At 43.9% G+C, this 22,118-nt stretch overlaps 1 protein-coding gene across 2 annotated transcripts in view; it reads left to right on the top strand.

The window, feature by feature from the left end:
• The window catches only part of SHCBP1 (SHC binding and spindle associated 1), a 41,581-nt gene that overhangs the window by 13,782 nt on the left and 5,681 nt on the right, over nucleotides 1-22,118 (top strand). Inside the window, exons 2-11 of one of the 2 annotated variants that reach the window (XM_075576289.1) lie at nucleotides 456-602; nucleotides 5,833-5,948; nucleotides 7,197-7,405; nucleotides 8,935-9,027; nucleotides 11,872-12,105; nucleotides 12,191-12,368; nucleotides 13,299-13,419; nucleotides 18,059-18,190; nucleotides 20,645-20,763; nucleotides 21,596-21,682. In XM_075576289.1, the coding sequence (XP_075432404.1) occupies nucleotides 530-602; nucleotides 5,833-5,948; nucleotides 7,197-7,405; nucleotides 8,935-9,027; nucleotides 11,872-12,105; nucleotides 12,191-12,368; nucleotides 13,299-13,419; nucleotides 18,059-18,190; nucleotides 20,645-20,763; nucleotides 21,596-21,682 (1,362 nt within the window). In that variant the 5' untranslated portion in view covers nucleotides 456-529. The remainder of the gene's footprint in view (nucleotides 1-455; nucleotides 603-5,832; nucleotides 5,949-7,196; nucleotides 7,406-8,934; nucleotides 9,028-11,871; nucleotides 12,106-12,190; nucleotides 12,369-13,298; nucleotides 13,420-18,058; nucleotides 18,191-20,644; nucleotides 20,764-21,595; nucleotides 21,683-22,118) is intronic. The other variant, XM_075576288.1, reaches the window with a different exon arrangement.

Genomic DNA, 22,118 nt, shown 5'->3' on the forward strand with positions numbered 1-22,118 from the left:
TTCGGGCCTGAAATACCCACGCCACCAGAATGCAACAGAAGTTTCAGGACCGCATCAGGCCGAATGCTGGTTTAGAGATCCCGTGGTAGGAACCTGCCCTCAACTTCATGAACACGAAGGGGACGCTCTCATCTATTTAGATCATGTGGGCCAGCTCTAATCCTCACTGGCCACCAACAGGTCAAGTGTTAAGGATATCCCTGTTTTAGCACAGGTAGATCAGCCGTTGACTGAGCCACTGATTGAGCTACTTGTGCTGAAGCAGGGATATCCTTAACCTGACCTGTTGGTGGCCCTTGAGGACTGGCGTTTGCCAGTCCTGGTTTAGAAAACGCCATCCCTTGCATTAACGCAAGGAAGAAAGTGATATTCACTGAACGTTCTAGTGGAATAAAGGCTAAGGGGGCTTATTTTATATGTATATATGTATATCTCTATTTGTATATCGCCAACAGTGCACTCAGCGCTTCACAAAGACAATACAGTACAGGGAATTATAATCATACAATAAGCACAGCAAAGTCGGACAATGGGAAAGGAAATCTCTGCCCCGGAGAGCTTACAATCTAAGCGGTATGTTGGGAGACTTCCACAGACAGCAGGTGAGGGAGTAAGTGCAGGAGATGGCAGTGCCTGACATCAGGGTGTGGGACAGTAACCGTGAGTACAGGCTATTGGGATGCTTCTTTTGATAACTGAATTTTAAGGTTGGTGGGTATTAAATTAGATGGGTTAATACAATAAGCAGGGAAGAGGAGACAGAGGCGAGGGCAGGTGTTTATATGGCTGGGTCACTTACACTTAAGGCTGCTGCTGAGCGTGCTTGGTGAGATCACGTCAGTGATTCCCAATAAGTATGGCGGCACTCGTGTACATGCACACGCTCTCCAAAGCTCAGCGCTTGGAGAGAGAAGGAAATTTGATTTCCAAGCTTACAGGAGGGTCACATTCTCCAATGGGGAGACACACAGAATGGGGAGACAGACACCTCTCCTCCTTTCTCTCCTCTCCCCACTACCCCCTTCCCATCTCTCTCTCTCCCCCCCCCCCCTTCTCGCTTCTCTCCCTACCTCTCTCTGCTCGCCCGATACGATCTCTCTCCCCCCATTCTGTCTGTATTCCCGTTTTCTGTCTCTCTCCCCCCGTTCTCTCTCCCTCTCCATTCTGTCTCTCTCCCCCCCTTCCCACTTCTCTCGCGCTCTCTCTCCTCATTCTGTCTCTCTCTCTCTCCCTCCCCATTCGCGCTCCCCATTCTCGCTCTCTCCCCCCATTCTGTCTGTCTGTCTGTCTGTCTGTGTCTCTCCCCATTGGTCATTGAAGGGTCCTGTGACCCTGCTCAGCGCTTGGAAATCAAATTTCCCTGTCTCTCCGCGCGCTGAGCTTTGGAGAGCGCACGGGCAGGAGCGCCACGTGAGCGTGGCCATATAGAGTTTCATTGAAGTGAAAACGGCAAGCACCAAGCGCACTCAGTGGCAGCGTGACGCCACCTATGGCCTCGTCCAGGGTGGTGCTGAGTGGGCTCGTGCTGGCCGCGATTAAACACACTGCTACATTGTGTGTGGCAAGCGTGAGCGAACGCCCACGCATGCACGGCGCTTAGCTGCTTGTAAATTTGATTATGCCGCTTTCTGACGCTTCACATGAGCGGCTCGCCCAATGAGGGCGAACCAGCTTCATAATGTCATTGCCGCGCCCCCAAGACGACTCCAATGCTCGCGCAACTAGCTGGCCATAAATCGCACAGTCCAGCAAAGCGTGCGACGTCACCGCACACGAGCACCAGCGTGCTTGCCCCCTGCCTGGCCGCAGCCTAAGGCTCGTGCCATGGTGCCGCAGACCGTGCGTCCGCATGCTGAGCGAACAGACTGCCTTAAGGCAGTGTTCGCGTCCATTCAGCAGGAGGTGGCGCGCGTTGCGTGAGAAATCGTTAAACTGATTTCTCAGTGCGACAGACGGGTCACGTGAGTGGTACGCCCAATGAGGGCGAACCAACTCCGTGACCTCATCAGGGACGCCCACAACGGCCCGTCCACCACGGCCAGAGAAGGCACCCGCTTTCCCTCAGCCTACGCGCGGGAGAAGTTACCATGGCCCCAGCCTTAGGCTGCGCTTATAGTGCCTTGCGACGCGACATCGCTCGAAAACAAATACATTGACTCCGTCGCCAGCGCTTACAGTAAGCGCGACGGTGTGACATCGTGGCAAAACATTTGGTAGCCGGGTCTATTTGATTTATTTATTTTTAGATAGTCGTCACATGTGACTGTCTCTAAACCAATCAGAGACCGCGGCCCGTCCCCTTTGGTAACGTCATTGGCGACCGTCGTTAAAAAAACAAATTACAACTATCGCGGGTGACGTCATCGGTCGTGTCGCCGTCACCAGCACTATAAGAGCGGCCTTAGTTGTTACACCTATCTAGCTGTATTCGACAAAAATTCCCCGTCTACTTCAATGGGGAATTTCGGCTGAAACCGTCCCGATCAGCCACTCAAAGTAAGACCCTAAAGCACAACCAGATTTGATTTCCTATGATGAACTGGAAGTCTTTTTTATATATCTCTCTATTTTTATTTTTATGTCTCTCATCTCTCTCTATCATCTCTTTATCTCTATCTCGTTGTTTGATAACCTTATGAAGGGGTGTTTACCCCCCTATTGCTTTGGTTTTTAATGGCACACCAAAAATACTTGGAATGTTGAGGTTTTACAACAGACCCTTGTACTGAATAATGTCCAAACTGATGTGCGATTATGAATGGTTCGTGGATTTCCTGCAGCTGTAAGTAAATCCATACTGCATATTTGCTGGGATGTGCTTGCCGGTTGAGTTACAGTATTGTTAGAAGTTTGGAGCAGGTCTTTGTCTGAATTGTTTATTGTTAAATCGGTGTAAACCTGTCAGCTCACAGTGTGGCCATGAATTATATCCACCTTTCTTTAGATCTTGATCTATTCTAATAACATCGCTAACCGGGACATGCAAATGAAAATAAAAGCCCGGTTTTGTTATTGGCGTACATACTATATGACCAGAGTTAGTTCGGAGTTACGAGTAGGTTTTATTATTGGCGTACATACTATATGGCCAGAGTTAGTTCGGAGTTACGAGTAGATTTTATTATTGGCGTACATACTATATGACCAGAGTTAGTTCGGAGTTACGAGTAGGTTTTATTATTGGCGTACATACTATATGACCAGAGTTAGTTCGGAGTTACGAGTAGGTTTTATTATTGGCGTACGTACTATATGGCCAGAGTTAGTTCGGAGTTACGAGTAGATTTTATTATTGGCGTACATACTATATGACCAGAGTTAGTTAGGAGTTACGAGTAGGTTTTATTATTGGCGTACATACTATATGACCAGAGTTAGTTCGGAGTTACGAGTAGGTTTTATTATTGGCGTACGTACTATATGGCCAGAGTTAGTTCGGAGTTACGAGTAGGTTTTATTATTGGCGTACATACTATATGGCCAGAGCTAGTTAAGAGTTACGAGTAGGTTTTATTATTGGCGTACATACTATATGACCAGAGTTAGTTCGGAGTTACGAGTAGGTTTTATTATCGGCGTACATACTATATGACCAGAGTTAGTTAGGAGTTACGAGTAGGTTTTATTATTGGCGTACATACTATATGGCCAGAGTTAGTTCGGAGTTACGAGTAGATTTTATTATTGGCGTACATACAGCTAAACCCCGTTATAACGCGGGTCTCGGGGTCCACCCCGAGACCACCGCGTTACTAACGGGGTCGCGAGAAAAAAAAATGGCCGCCGCGCTTTAGCGCATATTCATCCCGCGGGACAGGAGATGGGAGCGGGCATGTCCCTCCGCTCCCCGCTTCCCCCTGTCACCGCGGGACAGGCCGCGGGGCAGGAGATGGGAGCGGGGATGTCTCTCCTGTCCCCGCTTCCCCCTGTCACCTCGGAACAGGCCGCGGGGCAGGAGATGGGAGCGGGGATGTCCCTCCTGTCCCCGCTTCCCCCTGTCACCGCGGGACAGGCCGCGGGGCAGGAGATGGGAGTGGGGATGTCCCTCAGGTCGCCGCTTACCTCAGAACCATGCTGCCTGCATGGAGGTTGTAGCGGGGGGTTTCTTCTCCCCACCGCTGTCCCCGGTGCTCCCGCTGCCTGCGCGGGAGGAGGGGGGGGAGCGGGTGGTGGTGCTGGTCGCGGCCCGTCTGTGTAGAGTGAGAGAGTGTGTGTGTATGTATATATGGGAGAGAAAGTGTGTGTGTGTATATGGGTGTGTGAGTGTGGGTAAGTGTCTGTGAGTGTGTGTAAGTGTCTGAGTGTGTGTGTAAGTGTGTGTAAGTGTGTGTGAGTGTGTGTGAGTGTGTGTGAGTGTCTGTGAGTGTGTAAGTGTGTGTAAGTGTGTGTAAGTGTGTGTGAGTGTGTGTGAGTGTGTGTGAGTGTGTGTGAGTGTGTGTGAGTGTCTAAGTGTGTGTAAGTGTGTGTAAGTGTGTGTAAGTGTGTGTAAGTGTGTGTGTGTGTGTGTGTGTGTGTGTGTGTGTGTGTGTGTGTGTGAGTGTGTGTGAGTGTGTGTGTGTGAGTGTCTGTGAGTGTGCGTAAGTGTGTGTGAGTGTGCGTGAGTGTGGTCAGTGTGTGTGCAGTGTGTCAGTGTGAGCAATGAGCAGTGTGTGTGCAGTGTGCAGTGTGTGTGCAGTGTGGCAGTGAGCAATGAGCAGTGTGTGTGCAGTGAGTGTGTGCAGTGTGTCAGTGTGAGCAATGAGCAGTGTGTGTGCAGTGTGCAGTGTGTGTGCAGTGTGGCAGTGTGAGCAATGAGCAGTGTGTGTGCAGTGAGTGTGTGCAGTGTGCAAAAAAAAAAATGTAAAAAAAATTTTTTAAAAAAATATATTTTTTTTTTTTTTTTTTTAAAAACGGGAGCCACGGGAAAACCGCGTTATAACCGAATCGCGTTATAACGGGGTTTAGCTGTACTATATGACCAGAGTTAGTTCGGAGTTACGAGTAGATTTTATTATTGGCGTACATACTATATGACCAGAGTTAGTTCGGAGTTACGAGTAGGTTTTATTATCGGCGTACATACTATATGACCAGAGTTAGTTCGGAGTTACGAGTAGGTTTTATTATCGGCGTACATACTATATGACCAGAGTTAGTTAGGAGTTACGAGTAGGTTTTATTATTGGCGTACATACTATATGGCCAGAGCTAGTTAGGAGTTACGAGTAGGTTTTATTATTGGCGTACATACTATATGACCAGAGTTAGTTCGGAGTTACGAGTAGGTTTTATTATTGGCGTACATACTATATGGCCAGAGCTAGTTAGGAGTTACGAGTAGGTTTTTGGTAATCTGTTTATTTTTGTTCAGTATTATTTTTCACCATAAATATAACATTGAGACACATTTAAGTTTGGTGTTTATTGGGCCACCTTTTTTTTTAATGTCTATTTCCCATTGTTGTCTTTTGTCTCATACCTGTGGCTGGGCTGCTACAAAATGTGTAACTCGATAGAAAATGAGGCTTCTTTCCCGTTTTTGCCGGTTTTAACTGACAGTGCAAGATGACCAGTCACGGTATTTCTGGTCATTGTCGATTTTAAAACCTATAACCAGAATCCCTAGGTATGAGACATGTTGTTTATACTTCTCTGTAGTTCTGCATGAGCCCCTTCACCAAACGTACAACCTAAAGTACAATATTATGTAGAGGGAGCAGGAAAACGCCAAGTTGGTGTACCCTATTTTCACCTAATCTAACTGCATGGCAGTGTAGGGCGCCACTTTGGAAAATGGAATGTGCCTTTTGGCAACTTATTTATTTCACTGTTAAATGTTTTCTTCCCATGTAGCTGACTGTAAACCCTCTGAAGTTAGAGAATTCACAGCGGAGTACTTGGAAAAGGCACTTGAACCATCTGGCTGGCAGGCAGTCTGGCGTACTGAAGTCTTTGAGGTGCTTGTAGAGGTAAATTTAATACAAAAAAAGCTACTAGATCAGTGTCGCCTTTTTATTCAACTCGACATAAATATTTATAGTTAGAGCTGCTGTAACTTCCTTTGCTAACTAGGGAGATGAAAAGAGGGGGGATTGGAGGGGGAAGGTTTTCAGCGCTAAATTGATAAGTGGCAGCAAAGCGCGGTTTCATAACTTGGCAATCTGTTCCTAATTCACAGGCATATTCTGTGTGATATGAGCAGTGTTAAAAAGAAATGTAGACACCTAATTGTGGGGTGACGTTGATGTTCAAAACTGCATTGAATAGTTTAGCATTCTAAATGTGTTCCTTATTCTGCAAATATATTGTATGCGTATAAAAAAAAATACGCACACCCCTTGATATTTTTGGGGTAACTCCTGTAACATTTTGGGTAGCACCTCGAAAGTTCATATAGCGATTTATGATTTTTATTAGAAACTGGGCTGTTATATCATCTGCGAGTGGGTAGATAATATGCATTTACATGTCTAAATTAGGTGGCAGCTGGAAATGTATACATCCTCTTAATATACTGTATGTACTAACTATCCTCTTACTTGGATTAATCCCATCATTGTCAGAGAGGCCTTCTGCTCATTGCAAAGGTCAAAAAAACTCTAATAAAAATAGTTACTCTAATTATCCAGTAAAGATAGAAAAATGCTTAAGCGTACACACATCAGACAGATTCTGTACATCATGGGACCACCTGATTGCCAGACCCCCTGGTACAAACTGCACTGTCAACTGTGTTTTGGTAAAGGGAAGTCTCTCTCTGTGTGTCTCTCTCTCTCTCTCTCTGTGTGGTGTGTGGTGTGTGGTGTGTGGTTTGTGGTGTGTGTGTTTCCATTCTTTGTCTTATGATGTCGGAACACAACCTGAAAGTTCTTGTGCTCGTCTATATCTAACATTTTTTTTTTAACCTGTTTTACCTGTTTATTACTGGCATCGTCTGTTACCATGGCAACCTCTGTCTAAATTAATGTGAATGGCAGCAGCCATTTAAAACTCCCAGGGAAGTACATTTTCAGCAACTGGTTATCTTTTTAGAATTTAACCATAGAATTAAAATAAGTAAATATGGGTGGGGTTGCTAAAAACTGCAGCAAAATGTCTTTGCAATAGTAAAAAAGACACCTTTTTCTCATGGTGAGAGCTGCTGCTTGACATGCACATTAAGTTCAGCGCAATGAATACGATAACATGGGGTTGCGGGAATCTGTGGTTGTTCTCAGGTAGTAGACGTGGAGTACTCCAGTCTTAAAGCGGTGGTACAGCTGTACGAGCCTTTCCTGTGTGAGTGCCGCATCGGCGACTTCACTCAGGAGTGCATGACGGAGCTGCTAGAGGTCAAGGAGCAGCGGATTCCACTGCAGGAGCTCTATGTCGTGTTTGAGGAATCGGGGGAATTTGATCAGACCGCACTTGCCATCGAGCACATCAGGTCAGTGACCCTGGTTGTAATTGGCACAAGTACAGTCAACCTCACGGCAGTCTACGTCTAACGTTAAAGGCTTCTCTGTGTGTAGCCAACCAGGCTAAGTTGCAGCAATAGCCTCACCGCCCCGTTGCTACCACGTCTTGAGGAGTCACGCCAAGGGCTCCATAACCTAGTCTCTACGTCATGGGCTTTTAGTCGTTTGCTAATACAATCTAAACAGGAGAGGGCGGACTCTGGTTCCAAAGAGAACAACTCCTCCTGTGACTGCGCGGTCATGTGATTGCCCATTACATGATAGCGCCGTGCCGTTGGGGCTGTAGCACCCTGGCACTCAAAGCACTGCATTCCGAGTATATGTTAGAGATGCAGCACAATAAAAGCACTCTAGCATTCCTAATGTCCGATATGATGTCCTCACACAGTTGCCATAGGAGACCAGTATTCGTCCTAGAGAAGTGTACATTTGTTGTAGGTTGTGGAATCTTTTTAATATGTCTCATATTGATGTGCACGTCCTAATCAAGTATGTAGTCAGAAAAATGTAAAATTTACTGATATATCAACAAGAAATGCTTTCATGTGCATTAATATATGTGCTCAATAGTACCGCAAAAAAAACCTTCCTATAATGCAGGACAAGGTAGCAATACATTTAACTTTATTATGAAACGGGTTGTTCCATACCCTCCAATTGTACCTATTTAGCCGGTATATTGCATGTGTTTGATTTGTGTAAGACAAGTTCTATCTATTACACAAAGGTTTTTGTGTTTGGTATTTGACTAGGGTAGGGGACTTGGATAGAAATGGCTTGAAAGTGCATTATCCTATTTTTACATGCAAAATTCGGAGTGTTTACAAGGAGCTACAACCTCTATAGCCTGTTTTAGACAGAATCGGCCATTCTAAGTGTTTTTTATTTTTTTTCAAAACTCTTAGAATAAGTTTCGAGTGATCTGAATTGTACAGGGTATATGTCCAGCACTGCTTTATACTGCACATTGTGCAATTTTGAGAATGGTGAACAGGATGTACTGGTTTAAAAAGAAGCAACACTGAAAACTATTTGACAACAGCAAATAGTTTCCATATCAATAGACATATTGAAAAGTTCCTCTGCGCAGAAAATATAATTGGTGAAGGTGAGAGAAACTTCTCCTGGCAGCTTCCTCTGGTCGGGCAGTCACTCCAAGCTTTACATATAAAAATAAGAAAAAAGGGGGAAATGTAGTATTCTGCTTTAATCAAATTATTCATTGTACATAATTGAATCAGGGCTTCCCTGAAGCAGTACTAGGTTTGTGAGTTCTCTGCTAAATAGCGTCCCTATACACTTACTGGAGTATGTTTCAAATGCATGTTGAAGCAACAATGCTGTTTTTCCATCATAAAAAACAGAAGATCAGCAGTGTAATAACGTGTTGCTAAACAATGAAACAATTCTTTATGGTCATGCGTTTGAGTGGCTTCATATACCTGTTACCGGAACCAACTTCTGATAAACGGAATTTTCTTTTCTTTATTATTTGCAGATTTTTTTACCAGAATATTTGGCGGCCTTGGGATGAAGAAGATGAAGATGATTTAGACTATTTTGTTAGATGCGTTGAGCCTCGATTACGACTGTAAGAGCACCTGTAGCTTACTATAAAGTACCCAGAGAACATCAGTGTGGTTATTAGATGTTATTAGATGTAACATCTGTCCAGCGTTGAAACTCCTGTACTGGCTTTTACACAAGCTGCAGGTCACTCATCTAATCTAAAAAATGATATATTCTGACCTTTTTATACAGAGAGTATGCCACGGATTTTAATTCTGATCTCTAGTAATCTTTGGATATGTTTCAATGTTGGTGACTGTCCTACCTTGAGGGGAGGGCGGGCTACTAGCCACCGGTGGCCTCGGGTACGGTGGCAGCGTTGGAGGGGGCCACATGGTGGTTCTGGAAGCTGGGCCTAACTTCCGTGTTGGGACCCCCTGGGTCGGCTCATGCCGCTCCCGCACCACAGGTGGGTTCCGCAGAGGGGGTCTTTATAAATGCCTGAACGCTGTTCCTGCTGCTAAATTTAAGTGGTGGACGTGCGCATAGAGGGCATGACCCCTACAGGCGGTGGGCCCCTAGAGCTGCCGGATGTGGTGCACATACTGTATGGGGATTCCACCACTGGTCCTACTCGATGCCAAGGTGAATGGATGTCAATGATAGAAAACATGTTAATTTTTGTTAATAACAGAAAAGTATAAATGTGAAGTACTCCATTGAAAGTTGTTAGATATATCTATCTATCTCAATCCCGTTGGTTTCCCCTGGAACTTCCATGGCAGGAAAGCACTTATGAAGTTACAATCTTATGATGACAATAATAACTTTATATCACAAAACGCTTCACAATCATAATATAGCACACGGTACGCAGCATTGTACATAGGTTTTTACAGACTCCGTCCCTGTCCAGATGAGTTTACAATCTAATTTTCTGCTCCCAAGGTCACAAGAAGCTGACACCGGGAATTGAACCAGGTTCCCTGATGTAAACGCACTGTCAATGTCATCAGTCCGTATCTTTACTTGCTGAGCCGCTCATTCAGTCCAATGATGTCACAGATATAATATGATCTGATAGCCACCCAAGTCAGTAGCGTTTAATCTGAATAACCTTCAGACATTGTGCTCATGTCCGTTACACTGCCTCCCCTTCCTCGCTGTCAGTAGCACACAAGGTGTACGGTGCAGTTTGATTCAATGTGCAGACTTTCCACCAGGTGGCGCTGCTCCATCACAGAAATCCGTGCTGCAATGGTAATGCTGCAGTCTGTGTATTGCATACGTGTGTGTATGTATATCTTTGTTTATACAGCGCTATCTAAGCACGTAGCTTTTTACAGCAGTAATATACGGCACACAATAGGAATAAGTTTAACATAAAAGGAATGCCTAAACGGATAATGGAGATTATTCTGTTATGCAAACAGAATTTAATCTTGCGTTTTTGGTTTCTTTGAAGTGAAATCTGATTTGACGGTTCCGGACCGTTCGATCTTTTCAACATCTATCGCAAATTATTCTAGGCTTGAGAATTGCAAATGACAAAAGGCATTTGTCAAAAAGATGTGTCTACAATCCAACAGATGGCACAGCAGAAGGAAGGAGGGTTTCCTTGCATCAGAAATCACTTTTCTTGTCAAAGTATTTGGTTTAAGGCAAACATTTTTAATGGTTGGAGGTGGATACCAATATGATAAATTACAGCAAATGCCTTTGTGAGTTGTTCAATCTTAATAGATGAGAAATAGTTTGCACTTGTGAGAAGAAAGCAATGGATTTGAAGTAGCATCTTGTGCTCCTCCACTGAACATACTTTTATCCAGCTGTTCCAGTAACGATGAACATCATCTCTGCTTAGAGCAGGGTGGGCAACTCCTGTCCTTCAGGGCCACCTACAGGTCAGGTTTTCAGGATATCCCTGCTTCAGCACAGGTGGATCAATCAGTGGGTCACTCGAAGACTGAGCCACCTATGCTGAAGCAGGGATATCCTGAAAACCTGATCTGTTGGTGGCCCTTGAGAACTGGAGGTGCCCACCCCTGGCTTGGAGGAATACCGACTACATGTATAGGAAGCACGGGGTCTCCGGAAATGAACCACGTTCATTTCGGCTCCAGGAACCCCTTTGTTCCTGAGATTTATGGAGGAAGGTGCAGTCCCGTCCTGGGGAAACAAAATGGAGGTGTAAATCACGTGGGCTAATAGGGAGTCGCAAAGTGATTTGTCGCAGGTTCCTGTTGGCCTGCGTGACATGGGGCCTTTAAACCTCAATAAAGTACCAGCGCCATTTTCTCTGGGACCGGACACCCAACCACCCCTTGGGGCGGAAATGAATGTGGTTCAGCTCTTGGTACCACTTGCTTTCTATATATGCAAACAAAATCATGGGGGTGACGGGGAACTGCTTGTAAGAGTATTTAGCACATAGAAATGTATTTTGGGGGTGTCCTTATTTAATGCTCTCGCTGCCAGGTGGGCTAGCACTTAAAGGGCCATGTTTACTAAGCCGTGTCACTCCACCTTACAACACTTTCACTCAGCCAGTCTGTGTGTAAGGCCGTATTCACTAAGCCGTGCTGGAAGAAGTGTTTTGGGAGTATCACTGCTTAGTGAATCTGTACCTAAATGTGAATATGAGTACTTCTGCTTGTCTGGTTTGTTTAAAAATGGTTTGTCACCTGCAACAAACAGACTTAACACGTCAAACAACTAGACTAGTTTAACTCTTGGCTCTGAGAATCCATTGGGAAAATGTAAAACTACAGAAGACTTGCAAACCAAACCAAAGTTCTGCAGGTATTTTATTTAGTTTCCCTGTGTTGCATGTCACATGTTGCTTAGTGCGGCGGCACCTTTCAAAGTAGATTCTCTTCCTACATCGCCCAAGGCTAATGTCAAGATGTGTGTTCTTTGTTTGAAGGCACTATGACATCCTGGAAGATCGTGTCCCATCGGGCCTTGTAGCAGAATATCGCAAACAGCTGTCACAGTGTGAAGAGCTGTACCAGACATTCACAGACCTCCGGAACAGCATTTCCAACAGCGACTCCGAATCGGAGGCAAATAACGTGTCCATGGTAAAGGGAATAGAGATGTACGATGAGATGGAAAGTATAAAACGGAAAATCAAACTGATAGAGAACCCTCTGCTGAGGTATGTTTCTGCTTTGAAGAACTCGCTGGCCACGCTTGGGGGCGGCCACGGTCACGCTAACATTTTTATAAATTCTACTTTGCAGGTATGTGTTCTGTTATCAGAGAAATTCTGGATCTCACACCATGAAGGCCAAGGGCCGGCGTGCTGAGGGTGGAAAGGTTATTCATGTTGTATCGACGGCAATGACTGTTAATACTTTACAGTGTTTAACACGGGACAGACTTCAGCCCGAGTCTAGTAACGCAGATTTGGAGATCCAGGTATAGCACAGAAAGCTTGCGGGTGTACTTTACTCCAGTATTCTACTGAACTGTTTCAATTTGTTGTCCGTTTATGAAGAGGAACTATCGTCCGGTTTTGCTGCATAAGAATATTTAATCAAAATTACTAGTGTAAAACACTTGAGATAACACTAAGTTTTATACCGTAATATGCGACGCCGCTGACTTTTAGGCTGATAAAGCCCAATAAATCGCAGATAAAATGTTTTAGTATTACACTTAAAGTGCCTAACCTAAAAACATTTTGTAAAAAGTAGAAGTCTGTTTGACTTAAACAAATGTAATCCTACTTTAATAAAATATTTGATTTATTTTATTCCTTTAAAAATGAATTGCAAATCACATTTTGTAAGGGACAAATTTGTCAATCAAAAGTTCTCTGCCCTGTCCTTACCAGAGAGCCATGAAAGATAAGGGTGTGGAGGGGGAGACTAGGTGAAACGGCTTTTATGCCATCTCCACTTTGATGTATCGGGTTCTAAACCCATCACTGCCAGCGATACAAGGGATCAGGGCCGCTGGTGGGGACCCTCCTCCCGGACAATACAGGAAGTTGGGCACAACTTCTGTGATCAGACGCCCTACTGGGCTCCTTCTCCGCTGGGCCTGCATAGACTGGGTGCCTGGATAACTCCATTTCACCCCCTCTCAACACTCATTCAGCAAGCTGTCTGCAGGCCAGCAAGAGGTTAACTGAAATAAGCTTTTAAATGTAATAGCATTTTTATGTTTTAATTTTCCATTCAGATAATCCTACACGGTTGTGTATAACCTATAAAATCTACGCATTAAAGTGCTTCTCTCATTTCTCTGATCTATTCTGGGGTTGGATTTCATTAATAGCTATTGTCATTTCCACTCTGTCTGGGTAAGCTGTTCATAATGAATGCATATGTTTACTCTCCTCAGTTTCACAGTGATCCATTGGCAGCAGTGAACGTTTGCTATGAAGGAGATCTCGTCATTATCTGTCCCGGCCATTATGTTGTAGACGGCTTGTTCGGCATTGCTGACTCAATTGAGCTAGAAGGTAATACATGGTAATGCAAGAGCTTTGAATGACACAGGACTGGATATAGAAGTCTTAGGTTTATGGAGAATCCTGGTACAACGGCTATTGGGAGTTCTTGATTGTATAACATCTTTATGGTGAATTACTGGTTTTAATGGAACGAGGACCATGATTCACTAAACGGTGCCAAGTCACAGCACACTGGGTTCATTAACCCACGCAACATTTATGGATGAGGCATTTCTTTGCTACAGCTTTCAAAACTACATGCAAGAATGTATTTTGTAAAAGGCTTTGATTGCACGCTTCAGATCAGGTAATGGTTTGGCTATGCATAGGTTGCACGCTGCCGATCTGGTAATGGTTTGGCTATGGATAGGTTGCACGCTGCAGATCTGGTAATGGTTTGGCTATGGATAGGTTGCACGCTGCAGATCTGGTAATGGTTTGGCTATGGATAGGTTGCACGCTGCAGATCTGGTAATGGTTTGGCTATGCATAGGTTGCACACTGCAGATCTGGTAATGGTTTGGCTATGCATAGGTTGCACTCTGCAGATCTGGTAATGGTTTGGCTATGCATAGGTTGCACGCTGCAGATCAGGTAATGGTTTGGCTATGCATAGGTTGCACGCTGCCGATCTGGTAATGGTTTGGCTATGGATAGGTTGCACGCTGCCGATCTGGTAATGGTTTGGCTATGGATAGGTTGCACGCTGCAGATCTGGTAATGGTTTGGCTATGCATAGGTTGCACGCTGCAGATCTGGTAATGGTTTGGCTATGCATAGGTTGCACACTGCAGATCTGGTAATGGTTTGGCTATGCATAGGTTGCACACTGCAGATCTGGTAATGGTTTGGCTATGCATAGGTTGCACGCTGCAGATCTGGTAATGGTTTGGCTATGCATAGGTTGCACGCTGCAGATCTGGTAATGGTTTGGCTATGCATAGGTTGCACACTGCAGATCTGGTAATGGTTTGGCTATGCATAGGTTGCACACTGCAGATCTGGTAATGGTTTGGCTATAGATGTCCAAGATAATCAGCGCAGCTCGTGGGAAGAAAAAAGAGCACAATAGTGAAGCAAGTTCACAACACAGTGCTAAGATTATTAGGAATTTACTAGGAATAAAATTAGGATACACTTTAGAACCTTGCTACGATCTAAAATTGTCTTTCAATACGGTTTTATGGTATGCTGTTAGACATTTTTTATATATTTTGTATAGAATTTTTGTTATGTATAATATATTGTCCATCCCTCTCCGTCATTAGCATAATTAAAGAAATGTGTGCAGCTTTGTTAGAGAGGGATATATTAAGAAGGGACACCGGAACATACCATACTTACCCCTGACGAAGACGGATCACCGTTGAAACGCGTAGGGTTGCCGGGAGGACCAGTTTCATGAGACACCAGGAACCGGAAGTGACACAGAACGCCGAGCAGTGCGGCGGGTGGCTGTCGCGGACACCGGAGGTTGCGGAACTACATGAACTGGTCTGTGCCCATATTTTAAACCTGTTGTGTTATTCCTGATTTATATATAAACGGAATTGTAAAGAAGTGCTCTGAGAAATCGTGATGACTTCATGGTGGTGAGGACGCATAAAGATACCATTACATGCCTGAGACAGGCACTGCAATGTAAGTGCATATCTCACCAGTTATAATCTTAGCACTGTGTTGTGAACTTGCTTCACTATTGTGCTCTATTTTCTCTCTTTTGTTACTTCCCACGAGGTGCGCTGATTATCTTGGACATCTGATGCTGCTGGGAATTGGGAACAATTTCGACTTTCCATGCTGCACCACATTTTTAATTTTTTTTCAAGTTTGGACTTTATTTAGTTAGAGCGCTTCCTATATTGTTGTGTAATGGTTTGGCTATGCATAGGTTGTTCAAGTACAAAAAAAAGACTTGTGTACATTAACCCATTTAAACACAAATGTATACAGAAACACCGCCAATTTATCTTCAGATGACTTCATGTTAAGCAGTAAACCACACATGACAATGCATTGAATAGGCTGTATATTTTGGATTGGAAGTGGCAGCTGTTCAAAAACTGCTAAAGCTGTTTAATAATTTGCATTTATACAAAATCGCTGGATGGAAAGCGACTATAGCTATGTTTCCTGCTGTTTTAAATCATGTTTTTCCTTTCCGTCTTGCTATTCTATGTTGCTGACAAAGGCAGATTTTCCATTTTTTTTAAAACCTGCTTCTGAAATGTTTAAGAAAAGGTAATTGTAAAAGAACATGCAATTCCCCAAAGGCAAAAAGAATTAAACAAAACCCAAGGGGATTTGCATTAATGAGCATCACTCGACTTGGATTTCACTAATCTATAATAGTGATCAGTCTCGCCATATAATGGCGTTATAACATTAAGACAATACCCGAAATCTGCAGTGGCAACCCTGTTGTGTGCTCAGCTAGCAGCTGATTTCACTGCCCTCCTCCTTCCACCAGGGGACTGAGGTTAAAGGAATACTCAGCAAGCGCTTTGCAATACAACCCCCCCCCCCCCCCCCCGTCCCCCTTGGCAGGGGTGGTCAACTTCAGTTCTCAAGGACCGCGGTGTCCTAATTCTACAGCGTTTTCGTTCCTCTGGGGAAACTGTTAGGGGTCCTCCTTAGCCAATATATAACCTGTATGGTCACGCGCTTCTGATAAAACTGGAAGAGGTATTCCATTTGGGGAGGGGGTAGTAGAGCTGAAAGCCCCCGTTTTCTGATGCGCAGAGAAATAAGAGGATTATGTAAGAATTGCATTCTTCAGTGTAGTATTGAGGGTCAAATGTGCATCCTGTAGCCTATAATTTCATACTGATCTATGCACGTCTTGTATAAGGTTTAAATGAACTTATCCCATCTAGGAATACCCAATATGAACTCTGTTTATTGCTGGTGGCGTTAAGTGCATTTAATTTAACCCCTCTGCCACCAGCACAACACTCACACTTTAACCCCTTCACTGCCATAGTAGACCGCAATGCCGCACCAGTGTGTGGGTTTGTACTAAATTAATGACAGCCATGTCTTATAGTTTCTCAAACGTTCCAGGGGGAGCGTATAGGGAAAAGAAAAGAAAAAATACACATATAAGTGCAGACGTTCCAGAAATCAATTAGATGTGAAATTGTGTCTTGGCTCATATAGATGATCTACTCACAGGACGTTAGCAAATAAAAGGCAGTTGGCAAATAGGGTAGCCACCCATATAGGTAGTAGTGATCAGGAACCCCCTTTCGAACGCTCCGTCAGCAAATTGTATGTTACATGTAGGATAAGAGAGAAAGCTACATAGTGCGATCAAATTGATAGATAAATCTTTATGTAAAACTGGGATAAAAAAAGCGCACTTACAATGTGCCAATATAAAACAAGCGTGTATCACACAAATTGGTGAACTTAGAGGTTTGCCGAACTGCTCACCGCCTCCCTCAGGTGTGTAGCTGGCTTCCACAGCTCGGTGTCTTGAATCAGAGTTCCCCTCTTTGCGCCCGTCAGGATATGTGACGTCACGGCTGCAGGGCTGGTTCGCTACGGGTCGCCTCCAAGTCCAAAATTGATCCACTCAACGCGTTTCGCCCAGCTAGCAAGAACTGTTGCCGACAATTTGATCGCACTATGTAGCTTTCTCTCTTATCCTACATGTAACATACACCTTGCTGACGGAGCGTTCGAAAGGGGGTTCCTGATCACTACTACCTATATGGGTGGCAACCCTATTTGCCAACTGCCTTTTATTTGCTAACGTCCTGTGAGTAGATCATCTATATGAGCCAAGACACAATTTCACATCTAATTGATTTCTGGAACGTCTGCACTTATATGTGTATTTTTTGTTTTCTTTTCTTTTCCCTATACGCTCCCCCTGGAACGTTTGAGAAACTGCTTTAACCTTGGAACCCGTGAAACAGGTCCCACCAGAGGGTTTGAGCTGGGTGATAAGTATCTTACTTATATTTATCACTTATCACTTAAATATTACATAATCACATTTTCTTTTTTTAGAGTTGTTCGCGCCTTATATCACTTTTTTCACAAAGCCAAGTCTTATACACATACGCATACACACCACATACACACACACACGTACGTTGTTTATATACTACTCTCGAGTTAGAACCCGACCTTAGCACAAAATAAATCTACAGCATAAATTATTAATGTTGCAATGAAACATGTGGCTTACTTAAAATCTGGTGTGCCTGACCTATATCTTATATTTATATTTTATGCAATAACCAGACGGATTTCAACTAAATTAAAAAGGTTTAGTACACTGCGTTCTGCTGGGCTACAACCATGGCCATAAAAAATCTAAAAAAGAATGTAGAAAGCAAACTTAACCCCTTCTGCCCTGCCCCCCTCCCCCCCCTCGAAATGAAGTCTAGAACTGTTAATAGATTCATTAGCAAATGTCTGGCAACTATATCTCGTGGGAAAAAAGGATAAAGGTTTAATATATATATGTGTGTGTGTGTGTGTGTGTGTGTGTGTGTGTGTGTGTGTGTGTGTGTGTGTGTGTGTGTGTGTGTGTGTGTGTGTGTATATATATATATATTTGTAAGAGGTGTTTCAATGAGTCTGTTTGCAAATTAACGTTTTATTGTGTTGCTAAATATTTGTTTTTGTTCCATAGGGTATGGACTTCCAGATGAGATTGTTATAGAAAAAAGGGGGAAAGGAGATCATTTTATAAACTGCACAGGTGCCCACATCAAAATGTCAAATGTGAAGTTTGTGCAGCATGATGCAGTGGAAGGCATTATAAGTGAGTATAGAAGCTACGCTGCTGCTAACGGGCATCGTGACCCATGAAAAACAGCAAGGGAATAAAATAACTGCATACACTACCTGTAAAGAAAATGCGATATGAGACCAGGGGTGGGCAACTCCAGTCCTCGAGCCACCAGCAGATCCGGTTTCCAGGATATCCCTGCTTCAGCCACCTGTGTTGAAGCAGGGATATCCTGGGAAATGGACCTGTTGGTTGCCCTTGAGGACTGCAGTTCCGACCGCTGCTGTCGACACTTGTGGTGTACATGTCATTACAATAAACTACCAGAGAAAGGGACAAGTTTTATTCCCTAACTATTCCAATTATATTTGTGTGTCCGTGTCAGCACAGCATTACTACCTAATGTTAACGTGGGACGCATTGTAATGCCCCTGCCACATCAAATATTAAGAAATCAGAGGGTGTTGTAAAAGTTGCCTGTGGTGTTGGGCTATGATTTCAGATCTGTGCAGATTATACTTACTGCACTTTGCTTTTGAGTTCTGGTCCAATGACCCAGAAATTACTGCAGCTTTAAAATGAACTTTCTGTGGGGTGTATGGGGGGCGGGGGAGAGAGGGGGGCGACCATGTACAGATGTCCCTGCCAACATAATTTATTTTGGAAATCAAGAGTGCAAAGTCTTATACCTAAACTCTCTCGCTCATTAGTGCTGCTACCTGTTGTTTTAACAGCCTGTCTAATACACGATCTGTAGACGGCTATGTTGAATAGCAATAAGAGCAATGTTGGGAAAGAGCATCGCGTCCCCATCGCTCGGGTGAGGGTGTTAATTAATACTTTAATGTAAGGTGGTTTTAATGCTCAACATGTTCCGACTCAACACATCTTAACCCCTTGTTAGGTTAGCGTATGCTGAGAAGAGTAAAACGTGTATTTGTGTAGAATATGAATCCATTTTTTCCATAACTGTCAAGCACATGGCAATTAGTTTGGAACCACTTCAAAGGCAGAAACTGCCAGCTCTCTGCAGCACGGAGGCTTCCCCGGCCTGTCTCTAGGGCACATTTGCTTCTGGAATAATATGTGCAAGAGTTGGGTTGTTCTGAAGCTAATCAGAAGAGACCTGTGTGTGACAATTCTTTGGTATCCATTAACTGGATGAAAGAATTCCTGCTGATTTGAAGTTAGTGCAGTTCTCACTCTGCTTTCTATACCTTTTTTAAAGAAGCATCCTCTGGTTCCTTGCCAAAAACTCTGCAATATAAATCATTGCTGTGCATAACCAAACTCTTCCACCCACTTATTGATTGTGTGTCTCCAATCGGTAACATGACATACTTTATTTGTTGTTAATTTAGGCTGAGTCTCCTCTGGCGCTGAGCACGCTCATGCTTGGAGAGCGCACCAAGCATGAGCGTCGGGTGTCCTGGCATTTACGTGGGGGGGCATTGCGGGTAGTTGAGCGCGCTAGAAAGGCAGTTTTTTTCTTATTTTCATAAGCACCGAGTGCGGGTGAGCGTGTGCACAAGCGGGGACTTGTATATATATATATATATCTATCTTACACATATCTATATATGTAAGTAACCGTGGCAAGCTCGGCGCTAGCGAGGACTCTGGCTAAGCCACACTTTTCTGCTTGACGGCTAGCTGACCTATACATTTTGGATAGTCTACTTCAGGGGAGGTCAACTCCAGTCCTCGGGGCCACAAGCAGGTCAGGTTTTAAGAATGTCCCTGTTTCACCACAGGTGGCTGTCAACTGTGCTGAAACAGGGATATCCATAATGCTTGACCTGTTGGTGGTCCGTGAGGACTGGATTTAACCAACTGCCGTCCCTACTGCGATTCCTGCACTTTGGTGCAGGAGACCAGAGATCGTGACCGGGGGCGTGGCGGTGGCGTGGCCGTGAGCGGTTCGCCCTCATTGCCTAAGCCGCTGACGTCACACGGAGATTGCTCTGCTGATATCAAAATGATCTGACTTCCAGTGACTACGACCGCGGGAAGTCACCCGTCCCTGCCGTGCCGGAGTGCATGTACTTGCTACGGCATTGCGCAACATCGCAGTCGCCATAGCAAGTACTATAAACTCGGTCTAACACAGCCAGAGACGCCCTTTGCCCCTCCTCATCCTTATTTGCTCTCTGATGAAGACGGTGGAATACAGGTAGAGAAAAGACTTGAGTTGCAATCACTCACTCCCCTGTTCAGAAACATCCGAAAAATTCCATTTGGAATTCATTTCATTTAAAGAAACAAGAGCAGTAAATTCTTTGCTTTTTAGCACCCTTAAATTAGTTTGTCAATGAGCTTGTTAAATTCTTTGCAGCTACTTAAAAGTGTATTTTTTTTTGTAAGGCCTTGGTATTACATCCAAGCTTTCCTGATAAAAGCCAGCTTTTACATTATGGTATAAATCTATATTAAAAAAATCTTCCCATTTCACCCCCCCCCCCCCTTTTTTTTTTTTTTTCCTCCAAGGCCTTCAGAGTGGGAAGACCGAACTGGATAATTGTGTATTCCAGTGTGAAACTACAGGAGTCACAGTGAGGACATCAGCTGAATTATTGATGAAGTATTGTGACTTATTTGGAGCGAAGGTATACCGTCTCTGTATTTTCTATTTTTCTAATTGTCAGCCAGCATTAATTTCTGTGTACTCTAAAAGTTTAAGATTTATGATGAAATCTTTAAAGTACCTCCAGATGTAGAATCTGGGGGAGATATGTGTATGTACTGTGTGCATGTACTGTGTGCATGTACTGTGTGCATGTACTGTGTGCATGTACTGTGTGAAAAAAGTGTTTATCTAAACTGACATTTCTTCAAAACCTTCAACCTGGACAAAATAGCTCTATTTGTCTGTAATATTCGCGCATAGCTTTTTATGCCCTGGGTTGCCAATTTAAAAAAAAAAAGGTTTTACATAAGATGTCTTGGTTGATGTTAAACCATGTTTGCTATTTTCCTTTTTAAACCAGTTTATTCTGATGCCCTTCCTTACGGCCTTTCTTCACATGGATAGCATTTTCCCAGCAGGCTTTTCAGCTGGGGGAGTAAATGAATGGATTACTGCAGTTTTAGTCTGTTCTTTAACTCCTCCTTTGCTAGTGAAGGGGTTTGGACTATTCCAGTGCTTGTATAATTTAGGTCGGGAGTGGCCAACTTAAGAGCCAGCAACAGGTCATGTTCTCAGGATATCCCTGCTTCAGGACAGGTGGCTGTCGAAGAGTGAGCCACCTGTGCTGAAGCAGGGATATCTTGAAAACCTGATCTGTTGGCTCTAGGGGACTGCTGTTGACCACTCCTGATTTAGGTCAACAGTCCAGAGACTTAAACGTAAATATTAATGCACCATATGATTTGCTTTTTGCCTTCAAAAACACTTTCTTTTCATATACAGTATTGCATATCCTTATCTGTTGTATGCAGGGTGCTGGCGTAGAAATATACCCTGGCAGTAAATGTAGCTTGATTGGCAATGGTATACATCACTGTAAAGAAGGTATTCTCATCAAGGTAAGGGCACTATTTCATGCTACGTGTTCACGGGCTGCATTTTTATCTCATTTATTGCATGCTGACATTTATAGTGCGACTGTCATGAAAGTGAATTTCTTATTTATTTATTTTTTAAAGGGGGGGGGGGGAAAGACATTGATCGGTGGTGGTGTCTGTAGCTGCCAACTCTGCTAATCTTAGCTGAAGGATCTGCAGCTGTGTGTTTCTCTCTCTCTCTCTCTCTCTCTCTCTCTCTCTCTCTCTCTCTCTCTCTCTCGTGTGTGTGTGTCATGCTGTCTTTAATTTAGTACAAACCCACACACTGGCGCTGCATCGCGGTCTACTATGGCAGTAAAAGGGTTAAAATACACATCCCTTTTTTTTTTCTTCTTACAAATACCCAAAGATCACTATAGATTTAGCTAGATTTAATAGCATTTCAAGATGCCGTTGC

This window comes from Ascaphus truei, chromosome 19 (assembly GCF_040206685.1).
Source record: "Ascaphus truei isolate aAscTru1 chromosome 19, aAscTru1.hap1, whole genome shotgun sequence".
Lineage (NCBI taxonomy): Eukaryota > Metazoa > Chordata > Amphibia > Anura > Ascaphidae > Ascaphus > Ascaphus truei.